This window comes from Erithacus rubecula (assembly GCF_903797595.1).
Source record: "Erithacus rubecula genome assembly, contig: SUPER_Z_unloc_5, whole genome shotgun sequence".
Lineage (NCBI taxonomy): Eukaryota > Metazoa > Chordata > Aves > Passeriformes > Muscicapidae > Erithacus > Erithacus rubecula.
In genome coordinates, this window is record NW_027635819.1 from 2,598,307 (window position 1) to 2,621,955 (window position 23,649).

At 40.0% G+C, this 23,649-nt stretch overlaps 1 protein-coding gene across 1 annotated transcript; it reads left to right on the forward strand.

The window, feature by feature from the left end:
* The first annotated feature begins 5,658 nt into the window (after positions 1-5,658).
* Positions 5,659-22,348, forward strand: FEM1C (fem-1 homolog C). Its single transcript, XM_079331561.1, has 3 exons — positions 5,659-5,798; positions 6,323-7,050; positions 16,156-22,348. The coding sequence occupies exons 2-3, from the start codon at positions 6,507-6,509 to the stop codon at positions 17,463-17,465; spliced, it is 1,854 nt and encodes a 617-aa protein (XP_079187687.1). The 5' UTR covers positions 5,659-5,798; positions 6,323-6,506; the 3' UTR covers positions 17,466-22,348.
* Positions 22,349-23,649: the final 1,301 nt, after the last annotated feature.

Here is a 23,649-nt window from a genome sequence, read left to right on the forward strand (position 1 = left end):
CCACACACTTGACTTCGGCCAGCTGCTTATGGAAATGGTTAGAAGGCAGAAAATGACAGCAGAACTTTCCAAAGCATGCAAGCATGTGACAGCATGCGTGTATACTCACACACACCCACATGGCCAGAAACCACTGGGAACTGGGAATCTTTCTGACAGACAGAATGGTTTCAGGACAGATATATATGGCAGTGTAAAAGGTCACGGCTATTCTGCACAGCTCAATGACTCTTCAGACTTCCAGTGACAGGTACAGCTGCAGATGACTGAAGTGCAGGGATGCTTACAGCACTGGCATCTGAAGCCAAGGACTGAAATACCACCCGCCTGCTCCCAGCCCCTCAGCAGCTTCTGTGCGAGCTGCAGCGTGTGCCGTGCCGCAGACAGACCCTTGCCTAGCACTCACACTCTGTTTTGTTTGCTCTCTCTGGTTGTGCTGGCTGGGGCTTAGGATAAATGGAGTTTTCATCCAATTACCCCTGGGCACCCCTTTCTACTGCCATATATTTGAGGAAAAGTAGCTTTACCACATGGATGTTTGCTTCCAACTCTTCTGAACTCCCTGGAGCCTTTAGAACATTCCATTAACCCAGACTGCTCACCAGTTGATCAGCTCCGTAGTTTTTCTCTGCAATGAATTAGCAGAGGTCTGTGCAAATGCCTGGGAGTTAAGTATGCATATTTCCAAGTATCATGATTAGCCTAGTAGGTTTTATTGTAGATGAAATGACTGTTCTATACTTGGAAAGCAGAGGATGTAATGTATTTTTTATCCCTCTCACTGTGGAAATCTTGTAAATTCAATAGCTAAAAATTCTATTTATCAACACTGTTAGGCCCATCTTTTCCTTGGCCTGGGAGCTAAGAAACAAAAATAGCTGTGGATAATTTGTGTAGCTTCAAAAAAGGGCAGCAAGAAGACTGTCAGTAGTTGGTTCTGAAAGTTTCACATCTTTAATGTATCAGAATGGGTACAGACTGAGGGACACCAGAGGCTTCTGGAGCATAACTATTAGTCAAACCAATCAATTGTAAACAACAAATTGTTGGTGTGAGAAGAATTATGGAGCAGCGAAAAAACACCAACAACAAGACACTCTCTTGCTTGGTGCAGGAAAGAGCAAGAAAGAGCAATTTATTGAAAGAAACCATTGCCTTAGATTAGACAGTTTGTGGAAAACAAAATACAGACAGATCATTGGTCAGAGAAAGAGACACCTCTCTCTCCTCCCTGACTTTCTCAAGGACCTTGCAGGTGATTATCTCTGTTATGATTCCTTGTCTAATGTTTACAATAGAGAAAAAGTCTCCAGCCTGAGAAAAACCCTGGCTGGAGCTGGGAAAGTTTTATGGCCTAAGAAAAATACTTAGAACTTGAGAAAAAGGCCTAGCTAAAATGTGCCTAGGCCTTCAGCAGTGTCCACACAAAATCACAGTACATTCCCAACATGTCTCTGGTAGAAAATCACACCACGGCAGGGCACTGCTCAGTCCCAGCATGACTAGCAAAATGAAAACACCTGGCTTTACCTAATAGTGACACAGTTAAAGTACCATGAGCTAAGCCAGCTAATTTGTAAAGTTAAGCTATTTTTAAAATCTCTATCTTAAACACCTGTCATCTTTAAACCACTCTTCTGGTGAATCTGAGACGATCTTGTATTTTGCAAATGTTGCTTTAGTAGTGAAATTTACTCTGGTACTTGATTTTGCTACATTTAAATCCTACCTTGTAAATGTACAAGTCTTTGTGCTCAAGATCTGCAATAGAGCCTTGAGCAGTTTCTACCAGAATGCCATACTGAAGAGGCCATGTATGGCCATGCACTGGGTAGCAGAAATGTTTTAGGATGTTTGAATTCAGACATGCAGGTCTTTTATTATGCATGCCGGGGATTGTCAGGAGAGGGAGAAAATTTTGTCTTCTGGGAGAGAAATTCAGCTTTCACAAGCTTTGCAAATACTGCCTTAAAAGCTAAGTGCACCACTGCTGCTGATTTTAAGATGTAAGTGTTGAACATCTGAAAAGTGCAATATCTGTCAATGTACTTTCAACCTCCTCTTGAAATAACACCAGGGAGAGAGGAAAGGAAATTTTGCAACTTGTACATCAAACTCTAAAATGATGTAGGTTAATTAGAATGGATAAACCCTCTGAATTCCTTTAAAATTGCCTTATTTACGCCTGTTAGAAATACTTGCATCATATGGAATAGCATCTGTGTCCTGTAGCATATTTCCATTACTAAACTACTGTGTGTATTTGAGGGAAGTTAATCTATAAATTATTTCTATTATATGAAAATATCTACCTGCAGGCATACAGCTATAAAAACGCATAATTTAATAGCTATAAAATTAGTATTATTTGTAAAACTTTTTAAATATTGCAAACAAACTTAGATTATCTTATTATTTCCCTGTTTTCATTGTACAGAAGAAATTAGAGAGCCAAATACTGTTATGGATAGTTGGGACAAAACCCCCCTGAAAAAAAATGTCATCCTTGCACCCCAGGGTGAATAGGTAGAGATGTTTATTTCCTCATAAGAAAAGAGGCACCTCCTGAGACCAGTCTTCTCTGCCTCAGCCTGTATCCACAGGCAGACTGCAGACAGTTTCTGCTGTCAGCTGTGAGTTAAACACCAAGGGACAAGGAAAGCTCACAGCTTGCAGGGGTTCAGCAAACATGCCTAAACTTTTCAGATCCTGCTGACTCACATCTCCAGCCACATCTCCACAATTTCTTGTGATTTTAACATCAATCTGCACAAATCTGTTTCTTTACATAACAAACTAATGATTCAGCTTCCAGAATTTTATTGTCAGAATGACAGAAAGAAGAGTTTCCAGTTCAAGGAAGAAACCTTTTCATCTGGCTTGACCAGAGTGCACTTCCATATGAAGGCTGGGTTTCTAAATCAAAAGTTGAAAATCTAGATCATCAATGTCACCTAATGTGAGCAAACGCTGTTTAGGAGACAAAGCCTACATATGCAATTACACCATGTGCACAACCTCCCCAAGCTGAGGGTGTGTCTAAGGCACATGGTGCTTACTGTCCTGAGGGAGAGAGGGGTATTTTGTGATGCAGCACACACAGACATTGCTCAGACCCAGGCGAGGTGAGAAGGTTCCTTGAGCCCTTATCCTGGCCCTGGCCCAGGGGTGCAGGTTTGTATCCCGGCCAGCTGATGCAGGGGTCTCCCCCCTGTATCTCAGCCCTTGGCAACAGACATTTCCAGAACAGCTGTCTCTTCCCTCACAAAACTCTTCTGCTTTATATGAAAATACATAAGTATTCATGGTTAAGAGCAAGTTTCAGTGATTGCATGTAGCATCAGTGGTATCAGTGATAGTACTGGGGCTGGCAGAGGTGTGGGCAAGCACTGGCAACCAGGAAGGGGCTTTACTAAGATAAGTCTGGCAGCAGCTGACAGGGGTTTGCCAACCCTCCCTTGCTGCCCAGGAGTCACGGTACCTCAGGGAAGACCTAGGATTCAGGCTATGCTTTAACTGATGCTTCAATGCTTTACGCATCTGCTCAGCTTGCCATTTTGCTCTAACTCCCCTTCTTGAAAGCCTACTTGATGTAATATCCTATATTGCCTCCCTGACCTGACTCTCAGCAACTGGGTGCCAGTTTAGGGAAGACACACACTGCAGACATAAACAGAGCAGTTGGTGTGGACAAGCACTCCAACTTGCAAAATGTAACATGGATTTTTCTGAGTTAGCTTGGGCACTGAGAGAAGTACAGTCATGCTGGGGATACCAATCATTGCATGAACAAAAGGGGGATAAAGAATTTGAAGAAATCAATGTTTTAATGCACAAAAATATAAGCCTTCTAGCACCAAAGTTAAAAACTGAGATGTGAGTTAGATTAGATTTCTCTTTGCTCTATTGCTGAGCATAATCTGCCTTGAGGATGAAGAAACCTCTGCACCTTGTGTCACAGGGATAAAGAAGTTAAGGGTTGAAATTGAATGCAGCCCTTTACAGCCATATCTCTTGCTGAAGCCAGAATGTTACTTCCAAAATATTATCAATGGCAATCTTGAAAACCCTTCTGCGGGTTCAGACCAAGCACTGTCAAGAGCTGTCTAGTGACCTGCAATTTTTTCCTTGTGGTATTGCCATTTGTATGCAAAATGAGTATCAATTGTTTGATCTGGAATGAGAGATGTGAATGCAACAGTAGAGCACTGGTGTATGAGACACAGAGCTGTGACCCAGACACTGAGGGGACCACTGCTCCACACAAAACCAGAGGTGTCTACAAGATGGGTAGAAAGTCAGTCCTTTGTGTATGTGACAAATCCCTTCTGCTGTCTACTGTGAACAGCTGTGAGGACAAGAATACCATGAGGGGAGAACTACACATTCACAACACTATTATTTCACTTTACATGATTCTCCATTCACAGCTTTCAAAACAAGAGGCGGGAAACTGCAAAATTGAGCAAGCATCAAAACTGACTTGCTCTTTTCAATGGCATGCATTGTGTTTGTGGCACCACCAAAGATCCCAGCCTGACATCAACACCCCTCTTCCCCATGGGCATGGGGCCATTTTTCCTACATCCAGTATGGGCCAAAGAGAGGGGGAGGTAAGACAAATAAATTGTTGCTGGCACTGTGTGCCCATAAAAGATTGACTAGATATGAAGGATGGAAGTTGAAACTTTGAAGCATGGACTGGTATCTTTTTACAGAATTTACACTCCCTTGCTCAGGTGCAACTCTTTCAGAATTTTTTTCCCTTTCTATTACCACAGGAACACAATAAATGCCACATCCTAAACCTGTAGCAAGCCATGTGCAATCTCAAGAAAAGCAAGTTCTGCACCAAATAGAAACATTTGTCCAGAGCCAGAGCATCCCCTGTGCTGCAAAAATTGGACTTTTAATCCCAAATTTTTAAATTAATGAGGCATATATGTACAGAATCACAGAATCATAAAATAGTTAAGGATGGAAGGGATCTCTGCAGATGATCCAGTCCAAATCCCCTGCCAAGGCAGGGTCCCCTGGAGCAGGTGACACAGGAATGCATCCAGGTGGGCTTTGAATGTCTTCAGGGCAGGAGACTACACAACCTCCCGAGCAGCCTGTCCCAGTGCTCTGCCAACCTCAGTGCAAAGTTCTTCCTCAGGCTGAGGTGGAATTTCCTGTGTTGCAGTTTATGGCTATTACTGCTCGTATAACTGCTGAGCACCACTGAAAAGAGTCTGGCACCATCCTCCTGGCACCCGCCTTTGAGGTATTGTGCGCATTGATGAGATCCCCTCTCAGTCTTCTCTGGACTACACAAGCCCAGCTCCCGCAGTCTGTCCTCCTAAGGGAGCTGCTCCTGATCCCAAACCATCCTTGTGGACTCCGCCGACCCTCTTCGGCAGCTCCTTGTCTCCCCGGAGCACAGGAGCCAGCAGTGCCGTTATGCAGCATGGACGTGCCTGTGAGGGCATTCCCAAAGTACCTCTGTGGGATCCTGTGGCGCCGCTGCGCCCTCCTGCCCACGCGGCCCCCGCGCTGCTGCTCCCTGGCGCCCCCTAGCGGTGCGCTCGGCGCCCGCACGGCGCCCTCGAGCGGCGGCGTAGTCCCGCCCCCGGAGGGCGGGGCGTGACTCTGATTGGCCGCGGCGGGGCAGCCCCGCCCCCTGCGCAGGGCCGGCCCTGGCGGCGGGGCCCGGCTGTCATGGAGGCGCCGGACGGAGCGCGGGCAGCGGCGTCGGGCGCGTCCCTCTGAGAGCGGCGGCGGCAGGAGCGGGAGGCGGCCCGGAGCGCCCCGGGAAGGTAACGCGCGGTCTGGAGGGGCTTTCCGGCCGGCTCCGAGCTCGGCGGTCGCGGGTGTGGGGTGCCGTGAGGGAAAGAGGGAGGGGGATGGGGCTGCCGGGCTCTGGACGGAGCGGGTCCGGTCGTGAGGCGAGCGGATGGCTCGGGCTCTCCCCCGGGCTTGGCCGGAGTGCGGCCGTCGCCTTCCTCGCCCGTCTGCCCTGGAGTTGCGGGTCTTCTGGCGGGAGCCGGGAGCTCTGTACTTGGGATACGCCCCGAAAGGCGTCGGGGGTGCAGCTCAGGGAGGAATGAGGGTGAAGAGGATCGTTCTGTGTCTAGTCTGGATAACGTGGTGGTGGGATCGGCCCCCTCCTCCCCGTGGCTTTCCTCAGGGGCGCCGCGCGGCCCGGGGGAGTCCCGAGGAATGCAGCTGGACGCCGGCGCGCCACAACAGCGACTTGTTTGGGTGTAGCTGTGAGAAAATACAATGCGGTTGCTTGTTTGCGAAGTAGGAGGTGAAAACATCGAGAATTCTCCTTTTGCAGATTTGTGATAAGCATAGCCTGCGCTTCGTCGGGACCCTGTTCGGAGTCTCCATGTTGTCCTATCTGGATGAAACTGGTCTGAGAAGAAGCTGGGGACATTCTGTTTGGGCTAAGCACTTCGAATAAACTCTTGGCTGAAAAAATCAGGTGTGTATCTATCAGGAAGCAGAGAGGTACAGACTAAATGGATCTAAAGACAGCAGTCTTCAACGCAGCTCGTGATGGCAAGCTGCGGCTCCTTTCCAAGCTACTGGCGAGCAAAACAAGGGAAGAGGTGGCCCAGCTGATGTCAGAAAAAACCAATGGTGCCACGCCACTTCTGATGGCAGCCCGCTACGGTCACCTCGACATGGTGGAATACTTGTTGGACCATTGCTCTGCCTCGATAGAGGTTGGTGGCTCGGTGAATTTTGATGGTGAGACCATCGAGGGGGCTCCGCCGCTGTGGGCAGCATCAGCCGCCGGCCACTTGAAGGTTGTTCAGTGTCTCTTGGATCATGGTGCGTCTGTCAACAACACAACGCTGACAAATTCAACGCCGCTTAGAGCTGCCTGTTTTGATGGTCACCTGGAAATAGTCAAATACCTTGTGGAGCACAAAGCAGACCTGGAAGTATCAAACCGTCACGGGCATACGTGCTTGATGATCTCATGTTACAAAGGCCACAAAGAGATTGCTCAGTATTTACTTGAAAAAGGAGCTGATGTGAACAGAAAAAGTGTTAAAGGTGAGTTAGTTTTTTCACTTTCGTTGTGGTAAATAGAGGTAAACTCGCTTATTTATTTCTTTAGGAGTCTGACATTAAAAAAAAATATTTGTCTGTTCTCATAAAGCATGAGATATAAAATCTTTATAGCTGTGTTTTTACTTTTTAATTTACTCTTTTTAAACGTAGATTATAAAATTTGGTTTTAAATTGAAACATGCTAATCTTAAATCCCTCATTCTTAAAGCACTTAGTCATATGAAATGTCACATATATGCATGTGTTAAAAGCTACTGAAATTGCTGAGAATCACTCTGTGGAGTAAGTTGGTCTAGCAGCACACTCAAATACATGAGCATGTATTCTTGATTTTTGTACTATTTCTTAAGAAATCAGGTATGCTGCACATAAAACTTATCTGTGCCAATAAGGCTGGTCTAACAAAATATGCATAAAAGAGAAAAATTACTTTCTGCATTGGAAAAAGGATAACCACTTTGTTCTTCACCCACTCCCCCAAATTACGGAGTAATTTTGTACCTTCTTCAATGTTAGTAAACAAAAGTATGTATTAGGATTAAAGAAATAAAGATGCAAATGACTGTGATCTCAACAGAAGAACTTCCAGTGGCTCACATATCTCAAACCAATTTGCTCTTGTTTACAGTTGCTGTAGTGTTGCCACACAGAGTGGAGATTTCTGGCTTTTTTTCCTGTGATCATAATCAGTTGGACATATACATTTTTTTTATTACATATCAGACTTGTATTTAGTTGTGATAGCATGAAAAGTGCACCAGTTGCTGGAAGTTATGGTTAATATTTTATCTTACTGAGCCAGGATTATGTTTCAACAGGTTTTGGGTATTTTAATATATATCAGTACATATAAAAACGAATCTGCTGGCAGTTCTTTTTGTAGCGTAATACTTCTACTGCCTTTTTCACACTAATTACATTTGTAACTGTATTCTGTATCTCCCAGTTATTTGTGGTAAAATATCCTTTGTGTCTAGATTATTTTATGATACTGGCAAATACCAAATGTGAGAGTAATCTTTAGAATAGCTGCTTGGGTGCAAATCATGCAAAAATGTGGGTTTAGCGTAAAGAAAGCTAAACTACAGATTTGTCATGGAGGTGGGCAGAGCAAAATAAATCTTCTTTTGTAAGGGTTTGAGGTTTCTTATGAATCATCATGGACTTGTGGTAGGATAAAAATGTCATTTTTCTAAATAACGTTCTGGGAATAGCACGCTAAATATAACATGTGTAAGCAGCTGAAAACTTGGGTTTTAGTTTTAAACCTATCCCTTTATATGATAGGTGTGAGCCAGGCAATGCTGTTAAATATTTGGTTTAATAGGGAAAAATATATATTTCTGCAGCTCTTTTTCTCCCCCATTTTGTGTTGGTGGAGTAGGCTTTACCTTACTCATCCTTTTTATTCTCTTTATTACTGAATTAGCATTATTTGTCTTTGTTTAAATGATGAGGGCTTTCTCAGTGCTGTCAATTATTATCTTAATTCCGTTCTACTTCCTTCAGTTTCTGTGTGACTTGCATCTAGGCACACGAGCAAAGGTTCTTATCATGGATAAATGATCATTAATTAAAGAAGTTGGATTGGATATGGTTCAGCTCATTAAAACTCATTTTATACTTCAAACTGTCATGTGTACAAGTGTATGTGTGCACTTAATAGCTATCTGTTTGTAAAGTGTGGAAATACCCTCTGGTAGGACAGGAACATATTTATTGATATCTTAAAGAAGTATGATCTCTGAAGTTACTGAATAAGCAATGGTGAGGTAAAGCCAGCAGCAAGAAAGTACTATAAATCCTGAAAGTCATCTTTGGAAAGGCATAAGAACTGAGGAAAATTGGTAGCCATAAGTATCATAATGGTGACTGAGATTCAGCAGGTAACCTTCTCAGTTTTGTTTGATTTTTAAAATTAATCCTACAGAATCAATTCTATATTGCTACTCTCCCTGTCAGTCTCGTTTACTGCTTTCAGTTTCTACTCCTCTCTGCTCTGTACTAAATAGCTGACAGTGTGTCCTGTGCTTGTAGCAGGAATGTAAGAGAGTACCTGAGTGTTCTGCTCCTGATTAGTAGAAGTTTTTGCTGCACTTGTATGTGAGTTCTTTTCAGACAGGCCCCTTCCTGGACCATATATAGAGAAGCCTATTGTTCCATGACAGATGTGAAAAAAAAAAAAAAAAAAAAAGAAAGAAAATAAAAATTGCTGCATTTTAAATTGTTAAATTGTGATGCTTCTTGTAAGACCAGAATTATGTAACTTCAGTAGAGTTGCTGTTGTGGGATACTACTGTAAATCATTTTTCAGATATTATTCTTGGAGCTTGCATGAGGGTAGGGGAGAGAATTCCTTGAACTATGTCTTTTGATTTTTCCACTGGACAAAGTAGAACTTAATACAAGTTTTTAAACCTCATGAACATACAGATATGAAAATGTTCCAAAGTGTTGACAATTCCAGGGAAAAATCTGAATACTTTGATAGGAAAAAATAGGTACATTCACATGCAGCTAAATGTATGAAAGAGTAGGTGAAAACATGTGATGGTGTCCAAAAGTGCTTCTAAAATGCAGAATCCCATAGCTTTGTTTTGGACTATGAAAATTCAGAATTCAGAGGTTCTTGAAGAAGTTATGAAAGTACAGAATTGCAGCCAGGAAATTAAGATGTCCATAAAGATTACAGAGTGTGTGAGACAAGATGCTACACTGAGGTAAGTGAGGTGAAGTGTAGGTTTGGCAGTGTAGCATGGTAGATGGTGCTGAAGAAGGATGTTTGGGTAGATGAGTCCTCAGCTGTGAAAGATGGCCAATGGTTCCAAATTTAAAGTACAAGCTTTTGGTGGTATTTGTTTCTACTGTTTTGCAGACCTGAACTTTCTCACAGTTCCCCTTAACTTCTGTGTTGGATTTAGTCTGCAGAACTGTGAGCAAGGGATTAAAAAAAAAAAAAAATAGTTTATATGCACAATAGGGACAAACTGATAAGGTGCAGTCAGAGGGATGGATGGGTTTTATTATTTTGTAATTGTGGAAAGGTGTCTGTAGATAGGAAGCAGCCTAAGCTACAGTTCATAAAGTGGATTAATTTACCTCTGTCTCTGATTCACAGCTTTTTCCAGTGTACTACTGTCATGGTTTAATGCCAGCCAGCAGCCAAGCCCCAGGCAGCCACTTGCTCACCAGTGAGACTAGGGAGAGAATACTCGTGGGTTGAGGTATAGACAGTTTAACAGGGAAAACAAAAGCACACAAGCAAAACAAAACAAGGAATTAATTCACCACTTCCCATGGCAGGCAGGTGTTCAGCCAGCTCCAGGAGAACAGAGCCCCATCATGTGCAGTGCCTGCTTGAGAAGACAAAAGCCATCAGTCCAAATGTTCCCCCTTTTCTTTCTTCCCCTCAGCTTTGTGTACTGAGCATGATGTCCCATGTCTGGAATGTCCCTGTGGTGTGTTGGAGTCACCTGTCCCAGCTGTGTCTGCTCCATCCTCTCATGCACCCCCAACTTCCTCACCAGTGTGGCAATAGGAAAAGCAGAAAAGGCCGTGGCTCTGTGCAAGCCCTGCCCAGCAATAACAAAAACATCTCTGTATTATCAACCCTGTGCTCAGCACAAATCCAAAACACAGCCCTGTACCAGCCACTGGGAAGAAAGTTAACTCTGCCCCAGCTGAAACCTGCAGAACAATTTATTTAAGAAGCTGCAAATGAATGAGACATCCTTCCTTGAGACATCCACAGGAGTCTTTGATTGCATTTTTAAAAAAATACTGTGATTCTTAAATTCCACTGGCATAGTATTTGATAGTTTTGTAAAATAATATGGTAAGTGAGGCTTGTTGACATTGTTTACTCATTTTGGGAAGTACGGAAGCATACAAACCTCTGTTTCTATGGGTACTGTATCAAGGGCTAGTGCTATTTTAGTATTGTTGTTTGTAAGGGCTACTGGAAAGTGTAATAGTCAAACCTGCTGGTAAGGGAAAAAAAATCTTTACAGTCATGGCGGACCCAGAAGTAGGGAGTTTAGAGAGTCATGCTATTTCCTTTATGACAAGTGTGGTCTAGTATATGTTAAAAATAATTAATTTTCTTGTGCAGTAAACATTAAGGAGACTTGACAGGTTTGTTTTCTTCTGAGGATGTTTATCTTCTCTGGTTGCCAAGGTTCGTAGAGTCTTTGAGGGGGCAGGGAGGGGGTAAAAAAAAAAACCCAAAACAAAGGTCCTTGGGTTTTATTTCTACTTCTTGTTGGGTTTTTGTTGTTGTTGTTTTATTTTTTTTTTAATTCTCCCTGTGAATAAACACTTGCTCTGAAAGTGTGCTGTATCCTTTTTTTTTTTTGGCGGGGGGAGATTGCTTTTTGTCTTTTTTTGGTAAGTATGGCATGGTTCAGGGGACTGAAACTTGTAGATCCTTTGTGTGTGACTGTGTGTGGAAACTGAACTTCAGGAGGAATGTCTGCAAGTTAAATAAGGAAGATAAAGATACAGTTTAATTCTAATTAAAAAGTTTTTGTTGAAACTAAATTATTAACAGCATGCTTTTATTCCTTTAATAATTTGTAATCTTGGTAATACAAGTTCTCATGAAGTACTTCAGTGAGCAAGACAACAATTATTCCCTCAACATATGGAAATTAGATTAAAATAAATTGAGATTAGCAGTTCTTTGCATTTTTAGTTAGTTTCTTGAAGGAAAGACATTTAGTTTTTATTTGCTATGTATACCAAGCGTTAGGATGTAAAACAGTTTTCCTGTGCACCGTCTATGTTTGTATGTATCTGGCAATACTTTTCTTTAAAATCAGTAAGGACTCTTGGAAGACTGAATTACTTTAAGTACTGTGGTAGACAAAGAAATGAATGTTACGTGGAAAATTTCACTTTATGGAAGTATCAATTTGTTTGTAAGGCTGCAAAAAATATATACAGGTGGTTAATTTTACACACTGGTCAGTCAAATTAAATACTTTTTTTCCTTTTGTTTTTAATGATCTTGTATAGAAAATCAAATTGGTGTTAAGTTTTGATGCAAGTTTTGCAACTTGGGAATTGGATAAAACATTTTGGAAGTATTAGGAAGTGGATGTACTAAATTGGTTGCAAATCAAGTCAAATAATTTTCTGTGTCATGGCTTAATTTTCTTTCATTCCCTTGTCACAAGCTATCAGTCTATTTTGGGAATTACTTGCTTCTGACATAGAAAGGCCTGTCCTCCTTATGAATTTGAATACCCACCCCCACTCCAGTAACCTTTTGGAAACGCTGGATAGTTAATTTTGTGATACATTAAGTATTTCTGGAATGTTCATGGAGTTCCGTTAACAAAAGAGTAAAATGTGACAATAGAATGCCAGCTAGCCGTACCTTTTCCTGTACTTTATATCTGCAAGATTTGGAAGGACTGGAATTGGGGTTGCTATTTTTAATAAGAGGAAGTTATTAGGTAACGTGAATAGTAAATTAGGTAATGTAAATAGTAAATAAGATAGAAGCAGTTTGTAAGCAGTATTAGCAATACAATATAGTGAAACTTAATATTCAGCAGAGAAGTGTCAGGACTACCAGAACCATCTGCAGTCCAGTTTTTTGTCTGTGCAAGGAGGAGTCTTTCATATTATGATAAGACTAGTTATCTTTGTTACATGATTAAATTCCTGCAGGTCATTTTACAATTTAAAATTTATTTAAAAAATTAAATGAAACATACTTTCCCATAATCATTGCCACCTTTAAAATATTAATTTAATTTGACCAAACCCACTATGTATGTTTCTAGGAAAATTGGTTGTCAAAGAGAATGACTTTCAAATTACTTTTGCTTTTTATTGGCCTTTTTTTCTTCTTAATACAGCAATATATAGATATAGATATATAAAAGGTTTTTTTAGTTTATTACTGAATATATATATATTTAATGCTACAAAAATTAACTGCTGAATCGTGTTCAGCCACTGTTTATCACTGTAGACTATCTAGTCAGTATGGAGAACTATAGACAATGTAATTTTTGGAAATTAATGAGTTAATTCACAGAATAGTGGTTGATTTGCTGTGTTTATTTTAGCTGTTTAATCCCAGTCGATTTGTGGCCAGTGTGTAGGCTTTGATTTACACATTAGGGCTGCTGCCATGTTTTCTTTCAAATTCTTCCTCTAATTTAACAGTCAATAACTTGCTAGGTGTAGATGGCTGGCAGTGTTATTTCTTAAGGCTGGGGTTTATGTTTGGGGTTTTTTTTAAGTTGTCAACTCTCAACTATCTGTCTATTCCTAGGCACTTTTCTATGGAAACTTGTGTTCCACACAAAGTACTCTTCCCACTGCCGTATCTCTACCATCCAATCAAACTTCAGTTGGGTGCAGCCACTAAAAATGAGTGGTGATGAGCTTGCATTATTTGTTTATACATGGCATAATTTTAAGCTGTAGTTATTTTAATTTTAAGGGCTACTGCAGTATAAGTAACTGGAAAATGACTTCTGATAGGCTGTTTAAACTGAAATCAGCAATTGTAATATCGGTAAAAAGAACGAAATTGTTTTAAATTTAGAGCATTCAGTTGGAAAGAGCAGTGAAATTCCTTGGAGTTTTACATAACTGCATTTTAAATTAATGGAATACAGACTGCTGGATTGAGTTTACCTGGACAATGGCCAAGCTTATTTTGTGTGGATATTTTTTAGTCATACTGTGTATGCCTGGCAGTTGATAAAAGAGTGTCAAGAGCAGCATTATTGGTGATGGATATGGAGTGTGTAATATGCACACCTAGCGCTGTTTTGGTTGTCAAAGGTAGCAAAATACATATTAATAGATGTTACTGATAACTTTTGGCTTATTTGTCTTTAATATGCTTTAATGTTACTATTTTTTAAATATATTGAAAATATTTTCTTGAAGGTAGAAACAGCTGCCAGTTGCAGAGCTCTGCTGTGAAGGATAGTGTATGGAGTTGAGTACCCTGAAACAGCTGTGTTAGTTTCTGGCTCAGCCAACATCCATCTGGTTCTGCCTTTATCAATAAATGCAGAGCTGAAGATGGCCTGAGGGACCAGGTATTCTTTAGCTCTGGACTGACTGCTGTAGTTTAATTTTAACTAGACTTTCAACATCATAGCAAGAAGAATGAGGTGCATGTGTATTGTTTGTACATAGATCTGCGTTTGACATCTTCCTCTCTTAGGAATGTCATGGTCTTACCCTTTCTCAGTTGGCATATTAACAATTTTCTAGTCTGTGATGTCAGATAGAGACAGAATTATAGTTGGTAAGACATGTCACCAACTTTCAATCCACCTAAATTTGCTTTAATCTCTGCTTCTGCTATTGAAAGTTTTGTTAGTCTAGGTAGAGATTGTAGTGTGACCAGATGTATAACTGACTTAGTGCTATTAATGTTAAAAATTGCCTGAGGGATTAGGTAGAAAATAACTTCCCTTTGTATGAGCTTGAGTTTTGATCTAATAGGTAGTTTCATGGGCCACTTTGTGTTGAGATGTCTTCCTTATTGTTATTAAATGATTGTAAAATCACTGGACACTATTCAGAAACACTTCAGGAAAAAGTACTTTGAAAATAAGGTGCACTGTGAAGCAAATGAAGCAATCCAGTATTTTTATGTGGTTTTTTTTTTCTTTCTTAAAATGTTTGAAGTAGGTATGGTATTAAAATATGATTCAGGGGACAAAGTATGTTCATAACTCTGGCATAATTGCAAAAAACTGAGTCATAAGCTTTAGAAAATAACTTTTTTCTCATCTTTTGTATGAATTTGATTAGTATGTCAGCTAGATTTGGTAGCCCCATTCACAGCAATCCTTTGAGCTCTGTCCTTCATACAGTTCTATACCCAGTGCACCATGACCCTACTTATCCCACGGTTGGATAAGTTGTCCACAAGGATGTTGTGGGGGACAATATAGCAGAACAAAAAAGGCAAAAATCCTACACCCTCTGTCATCCTTTCATCTACTGGATGGATGACCTTATTCTAGGATATCAAACTAGTTAAAACAAGACTTTTCCCCTGTCAACCCAAGCTGATGATACCTGATGATTTCATTGTCCTTTAAATGCCTTACAGTAGCATTCAGGATAATCTTATCCATAAATTTTCTGAGTGTTGAGGTGAGACTAACAGGTCTGTAGGTTCCTGAGTAATCCATCTTTCCGTTTTTATAAAATGGAATAATATTGGTTAGCTTCTATTCAGTAGGGACCTCCCCAGACTCCCAATACCTTTAGTAGCTGGTGGAGAGGGGTACTGCTATAACAAACATCAGCTTCCTCAATACTCTGGTAAATCACATCAGATCCCATAGACTTATGAACTGTGAACTGCTACAGCTAGTCCCTGAGAAGTGTCTAAACAAATGGGAAGTCACTATTCCTGAAGTCATCCTCTAAATCCAGGGACTGGGCAGATGGTAGTTTATCTGTGGTATTAAAGACTGAGGCAAAGGAAAGCATTGAATGTCTCCACACTTCTCCACCCTTTACAGTCAGATGACCATCTTAAAAGTGTTTTCTTTAGACCTCCTCTTTCTATTAGTGTACTTTGAAAACCCTTCTTGTTGTCTGACACAGTACTGGTCATTTTCAACTCTGATTGAGTTGTGGCCTTTTGCATCTTGCCCCCTGAATGTATGAACCACAGCTCTGTCAAATTCCTGCAAAATCTGACCTTGTTTCCAGACAGCATATAATTTCTTTTTCCTCCTGAGCTCCAAGAGGAATTTTCTGTCCAATCAAACTGTTCTCCTGTCCTGTTTGCTTGACTTTTGATACAAAGGAATTGCCAATTCCTGTACTTATGTGTAGTGAAGAATTCAATTTTAATTCTGGTTTGTGGGTTTTTCTTAAATCTATGTAATTTTTTCAGATAATAACGTCAAACATTTTTTATAACTGCTTGGCAGCCTTGCTTTCATAGTATTTTAATGGGGAAGCAAAAGCTATTTGAAAACCATTAATATTTGAGGTTTATTTACCCTTTTTTTTAAATCTAGTAGCATGGTGAGATTTGGACTGTAATTTGATATAATTTGTGTCATTGTGTTTGTTCTCTTGCAGGAAATACAGCACTACATGACTGTGCAGAATCTGGAAGTTTGGAGATCATGAAGATGCTTCTGAAATATTGTGCTAAAATGGAAAAGGATGGTTATGGAATGACTCCCCTTCTGTCAGCCAGTGTGACAGGCCACACAAATATAGTGGACTTTCTGACCCAGCATGTACAGACGAGTAAGGCTGAGCGCATAAATGCCCTGGAACTTCTAGGAGCAACATTTGTGGACAAAAAGAGAGATCTGCTTGGTGCTTTGAAATACTGGAAAAGGGCTATGGAAATGAGATACAGCGATAGGACTAATATCCTCAGCAAACCTGTGCCACAAACACTGATTATGGCTTATGATTATGCTAAAGAGGTAAACAGCTCAGAAGAGCTAGAAAATCTTATTGCAGACCCAGATGAAATGAGAATGCAAGCATTACTAATTAGAGAACGTATTCTTGGCCCTTCTCACCCAGACACATCCTACTATATTAGATACAGAGGTGCTGTGTATGCAGACTCTGGAAACTTCAAGCGTTGCATCAATTTATGGAAGTATGCTTTGGACATGCAGCAGAGCAATCTTGATCCACTGAGCCCGATGACAGCCAGCAGTTTGTTGTCTTTTGCTGAACTTTTCTCCTTCATGCTTCAGGATAGGGCAAAAGGCCTGCTAGGCACTACTGTCACTTTTGATGATCTAATGGGTATACTGTGCAAAAGTGTTCTTGAAATAGAACGGGCCATGAAGCAAACCCAATGTCTTCCTGATCCAATACAGCTGAACAAAGCCCTTTCCATCATTTTGCATTTAATTTGCTTGTTGGAGAAAGTACCTTGCAGCTCAGAACAGGAACATTTTAAGAAACAAACTATTTACAAGTTTCTTAAGCTTCAGCCTAGAGGAAAGAATAACTTCAGTCCACTTCACCTTGCTGTCGACAATAATACTACATGTGTCGGTCGCTACCCAGTTTGTAAATTCCCCTCTCTACAAGTTACTGCGATCCTGGTGGAATGTGGTGCTGATGTAAATGTCAGAGACTCCGATAACAACAGTCCATTGCACATTGCTGCACTGAACAACCATCCAGACATCATGAATCTTCTTATCAAGTCAGGTTCACATTTTGATGCCACAAACTCATGTAAACAAACAGCTAGTGATTTGCTGGATGAGAAGGAAATAGCAAAGAATTTAATCCAGCCCATAAATCATACTACTTTGCAGTGTCTTGCTGCTCGTGTAATAGTGAATCATAACATATGCTATGCAGGGCATATCCCTGAAAAACTAGAGAACTTCGTTTTGCTCCATAGATGATAGCGCGGCGTTCCAGAGTACTGTTTTTGAAGCACGACATGGTGATATTTTCCTTGAGCACTGTTGTGATACACCAGCGTTCCCTTAGCTTGCTCCATTTTGCTCTCATTGCCTAGTGTGTTAGCATCAGATCTGCAGAGTTGGTTACCCAGTATTTAATATGAATATGCCATATAATATATTTTGTGGATTATTTAGAAATGTAATGCCATATTTAGACTTTTTTAATTGTCTGCCAAAGGCTTGTCTTTTCTGGTCTTATTTGCCTGTTGGGTGTTTGGGACTGAGTTGAGTATTTTCCATTGATGTCTTTTTACTATAACTGTTATGTGGATTTTATACGGTTGGAAGGTCATCTTTTTTTGGTTTTGCTTTGGTGTTTCTACTCTTACTCTCTTCTTTTTCTATGGACTCATTGCTAAACTGTGCAAGTTGTATGGACTTGTTAACATTTGCAACTACCATAAGTGCTTTTATCTTCTCTATGCACTGGCTTAAACATGACTGTTGTGTGTGAGCATATTTCTATGCAGCACTTGGCCAATTTCAACTTAAATGCCACTCTTGTTTTGCAGTTTGTTTAGAGCTCTATTGAGAATGCTGACTTCATAGCATGATGAATTTTGGAGTTATTTATCACCTCTCCAAACCTGGGTTTCACTTCTTTGACTGCTGTAACTGAGGTTACTTTCATTTTGATCCTCTGCATTTTTTTCTGAAATTGGGGAGAAGAAAATCTTGCTTTTTCTCTTCACAGTCCACTTGAACTCTAAATATGAATATTGTTCTGTTGCATCATGCAGCTGGGGGAAGAGTCCTCATGGTGTACAACTGACACCTTCCCCTCTGCACTAACGTCTTGCTTGTGCTGGTTATGTGACTAGATGTGAAGTTTGCTCAAAGTTTAACCTCAAACCTTAATGATACACTTCTATGAGAAATAGATCAAATATATGCTCTGCTTTAAAATCTGCAAATCAGCTTTAGCTGCGAAACAAAACTAAAGCATGTTGATGGCATGATGTTTATCAGTCCAGATCTAGACATCATATAGTATAGTAAGTGGCTGTCTGCCAGGGTATTGAAAGTTCTATAGCAGTGTCCTTTTTTTCTTTATTTTAAGTACCTTTATAAATACTTGCATGGATTTTTCATCTCTACTTTGTCAGTTGTATTTAACAAAAGCAAAAGTTCTGTTGTGTATATAGCTTCTATTAAAGTAACTATTTTTTATAGTATTTGCACAACAGCTTAGCTTAGCTTTTGCAACAGAAAGGGCTCTTTTGACTTGATTAGAAGTCTATAAATGAAGATCATAAATGTGAGTGCGATTCAGGTAATTAATAAAATTCAGCACTTTACTATTGATTAATAGTAGGATTTATTATGGCACATTAGCCCTACAAATGTCTTAAAGTGAAATTAATTTCTGTTGGATAGGATACAGTTTACTTGCAAATTTAGTTGTCTAGCATATTGGGTATTTTTGACTTAATGTTTCATCTCAGTCGTAGGCAGTAAGTGTACCTATGGGATTCTTGCTTCAGAAATCCAACAACTTGTTTTATGCCTTTGTCAGAGATAAGATATACTTAGAATCCAAATTGATTAGGTTAGGAGGGTCTTTTCAATACTTTAATTTTTAAGCTGATGTTAGAACATGTTTGTCGTTTGTGTCTTGGGAGCACATAAGAATAGCCCTTCCTTGTTTTTATTCTGTTTCGGCATTCCTGCCAGTGTACAGCAGTGTACAGGTGCCTACTAGCTTAGCCATTTTTGCAAAAATTATGGGGATGTTTTTAAGCAAAGATATGTTGAAAGCAGTGCTGTTTGTGTATTGTTACTACTAGACTTGCTGTTTTAGAGCAATTTTCACTGGTTTGTCCCTTGCCATGTCTGTGTTATATACTACTATGAAAATCATAGAATCATTTAGGTTGCAAAAAGGTCCTTCAGATTATCGAGTCCAACCCTTAACCCAGCACTGCCAAGCCCAGCACTAAACCATGTCCTTAAGTGCCACATCTACATGTCTTTCAAATACCTCTGGCCATGGTGACTCAACTGCTTCTTTTGGGCAGCTTGTTACATTGGTTAATCACTCTTTCCATGAAGATGTTTTTTCTAATATCCAATTGTTATCTCCCCTAATTCCTCTAACTTGAGGTCATTTTTCCTTGTTGTACCACTCATTACTCAGAAGGAGAGGCCAACTGCCACCTTATCAGAACCTCCTTTCAAGTAATTGAAAATTTTTCTCCAGGCTGAACAGCCCCAGCTCCCTCAGCTGCTCCTCATCAAACTTGTGCTCCAAGCCCTTCCCCAGCTATACTGCCCTTTCCTGGACATGCTCTGGCACCTCGATATCTTTCGTGTCGTGAGGGACCCAAAACTGAACACAGCACATAAGGCATGGCTTCACTGGTGCCCAGTACTGGGAGACAATCACTGCCCTGATCCTGCTGGCCACACCATTGCTGATACAGGCCAGGATACAGGTTTCTCTTGCTTCACAGAAGACTAAACTCTAGTCAATTGACTGAATTGCTGTGATTTGTAATGCTTGGGACACGTGCCACTCAGCTTTTCATTTGTGAGAATGTGTAGTTTAGCTTTTGAATTTATACATTTTAATGCTTTTTTGCTGCTCTATAAGTGGGGATAATAAGCAAATCATACCATGCTAGAAATACATTATACATCAAGACATAAAAATATTTCTTTTTTGTATAGGTCACAGAGAAAAGGATTTTTACAGTTCTTTACTTTGGAATCTGTTCTGCTCTGCAGTGGTTTTAATTTAAATTTCTGTCTTTGTAACAGACAAGTGCCCTGTTTAGATTTAGTTGGATGTTATTAGTTGATTGTTCAGCTCGAAGAAGAGAAGGCTACAGGGAAACCTTACAGGACATTTCACTCATAAAGGGGACTACAAAAGAGCTGGAGAGGGACTTTTTACAAAGTCATGGGGTGAAAGGACAAGCAGGAATGGCACCCTTTTCAGTTAAAGGGTAAGATTTAGCTTAGCTATGAGGAAGAAATTGTTTACTGTGAGCATGATGAGGCACTAGCACACATATCCAGAGGAGTTGTGAATGCCCCATTCCTGGAAGTGTTCCAGACCAGGCTGGATGGGGCTCTGGTCTGGTGGAAGGTGTCTCTGCGCGTGGCAGAGAGACTAGAACTAGGTGATCTTTAAGGTCCCTTCCAACTCAGATCATTCTATGATTTGGATCATTAGTCCAGAAATACAATGTAAAAATTGTTAATTGTTAGCAATTCTTTAAATGGAAAACATTCCCAAAAGTGAAAGCATATCACTATTCTATGTAAATCTAGGGAATATGGCTACAAGAAAGGCTTTCTGTGTTAGCTGCTCTTTAGAAACAAACCAGGCTATGAGTACATACTGATTGCACAAATTTCTGTCCAAATATCTACTGATGTGCATCAGTCTGAAGAATTTATCGCCTCCATGCTGAATTTAATTTTTCATGGTGATGAAGCTCTCTGCTGAAGAGAATATTTATCTTGACAGATAACTTGGACCTAAGTGTCCTGGCAGATGAGTTAATGCATTTATGGCCACTTTGCATTTCAACCTGTGTGTTTACACTACTCTGTTTTATTTATCTTCATTTTAATTTTGTAGTATTTTTAACTCATTCTTTTACCATTTTTCTCTTTTCTTCCTTTTTGGCTTTTTTTTTTTTTCTAATGAAACATACTGTTTCTGAGATACTGACACAAAAAAATACTGAGAACACTGCAAAAATAATTATATGCCCTGCACGGATTAAACAGGTTTTAAATTGATTAAACATCTCACAGATATCACTCCCATAGAGACAGAGGAACTGATACTTCATTGCTTGTTGAGACCTCTGAGTTAGATTTTGGGGGAAAGGGATAAATGCATAAAGCAGCTTTTCTTCTAATAGTTGTACCCACAACTGTCAACTGAAGTACTTCAACAAAGAAAATAAAAAATATTCTCATTAAAAAAATCTAAAATTATATTCCTATTTTTGTATCACTTAGGCCGGTAACAAGATTCCAGCTGTCTGCAGTGTCTCTGTTCTGTTTAAGTGCAGTGTAAAGACACTTTCTGAAATGCAGGGCAACATTGTGGTTAGTTTTCCATATATACTTCACAACACTCCCTGGATAAGATGTAGTCTCATGCATTTCCTAAGTCCACAAAGAGCTGTCTTTTGACAACTGTTTTGCAACTGGTTAAAATTAACATCTTTCCTTTTTTTACAAACACTAGTTTAAAAAAAGTAATGCAGTGCTATAGCAAAATCCAAAAAGGAGGATTTGTAATTAGCTAAAAACCTTCTGAGGGAAAGCGTGCCTCTCCTCAGTTTTGTACCAGCTGCAAGGTGACAGTAGCAGGATATGGCTGCTCTTGAAATAGCTTCCTCATGCTTTGAAATATTGAGTGGAATGACTGTTATACTCTAAAACATTGAGAAGCATGAAAAAGTAGACTAAACACTAATTTTACCTTCTGTGACTACAATGACGCCAACTGGTATTTTACGCTTCAAAGTAATTTTGGTAGTTCTGATGAAAGACATACTAGACTGCTCATATTTCTTAGCTTTGAGTGTAAAAGTAACTGTTGAGCCCTCAATGAGGGTGGAGCGAAAAGTTGTTGTTGGTTTGGTTTTAAATAATGTTGTATTTGTGTTCCATTCTATTGCAAAGACTTCCTATGCAGGGCTAGCTCCGTGTATGGAAATAATGCATTTTCTTTTTTACGTGAAGTAATTTAGCTTTAACAGTAATGTAAAAAAGGAATAACAAGCATATTTCTCTGCTCCTACTCTCTTTAGGCTTCAAATGCAGATTACATTAAAAATATGTTTTGGAGAACACTTGTCCGAGTGTATATATCTGTTTTCTCTAGGGTATTTCAGTACTGGTTGGTAAACTACTTTTCCTGTTGAGTAGCTAAATGTGAATGCTGCAGCTTCGACTTCCCTGTCATTAAGAGTTGTACTTTAAGCAAAAGGTCATGTTTCATGCTCTTTCATTTTGTGAAATTGTGGTCTGGCAAAGCCTTTGCATTTCGGTGGTGGGTAGTAGTAAAGAAAAGGCTTAAACTGAATGATACAGGAGAAAATATTTTCCCACTTTATAGAAAAAGCAGTTAGTCATACTGTTAAATGTGGGGGAAACATTTTAATTTGTAACCTGAAAGTAGATATGCCTTGTAAGAAGTAATCAGCAGACAGTTTTCAAGAAAGCTGGACAAATTAATTTTCTTATTCAGGCTTTTGAAGGATCTTCCATATTGCATGAACAATTTGAAAAATAAAGGAACATTTCAAGGGTGAGAGAAGCAGAAAATCCTTATTAGAGGCAGCTGGAGAATTGAAGACTTTGAAGAGCATTAACATTGTAATTTCAAAATATCTTTGTAGTTAGGCCCAGTAGTCACAATCCTATCATTTGAGGAAGTGTACATTTCAGAGAGGTGGAACTTTAGATTAGGCCTGATGAGTAACAATAGGATCAAAACAGATGAGGCTCTGGATGAGGAAAACTGCTTCAGAACTTTCTGAGAGTATAATTGTCACACAGATGGCTTTAGTGAATCAAATGTATATTCTCTTAATTAGGAAAGGGAAATACTGGAAAGGATCATTTACATCATTATTCACCCTGCTGCAGTTGCAGATGATGAAAGATGTCTGCTGTTAGCTAAGTGTGTAACCATCCAAAAATTTTTCTTGGCAGTAGCAAGTGCTGGCTGGTACTTGAAGACCAAAACTTATCATACAAGGTAATGTGGGATTAGAGCAAAGGAGACCAGTGTGAGTGTGTTGCTCTGGCAAAGACAATACTTCTACTTTGCACATAATATCCAGAGGGCCAAATGCAGTGAGCAGCAGAAGGCCTTTCTCCACCAGTCTGAAGTCTTACATTGCAGGTGATCTCCAGCATTCAGAAAAATTGAGTCTATACGCAGAAGTTATGGACAACAGTGTTGAGTTGTGCACACAGGGGAAGAAAACAATTGCTTCCTGATTCGTGTAAGTATCTGTCAAAAGCCAGTGATTGTGAGGCAATGTAAATTATGAAAATGGCAAGCACATCTCCCATGAGCTCATAAGACATGATCGTAAGACACGATCTGGATTCCTCTCTGAAGTTCAAAGGGCTGCTTCTGTCA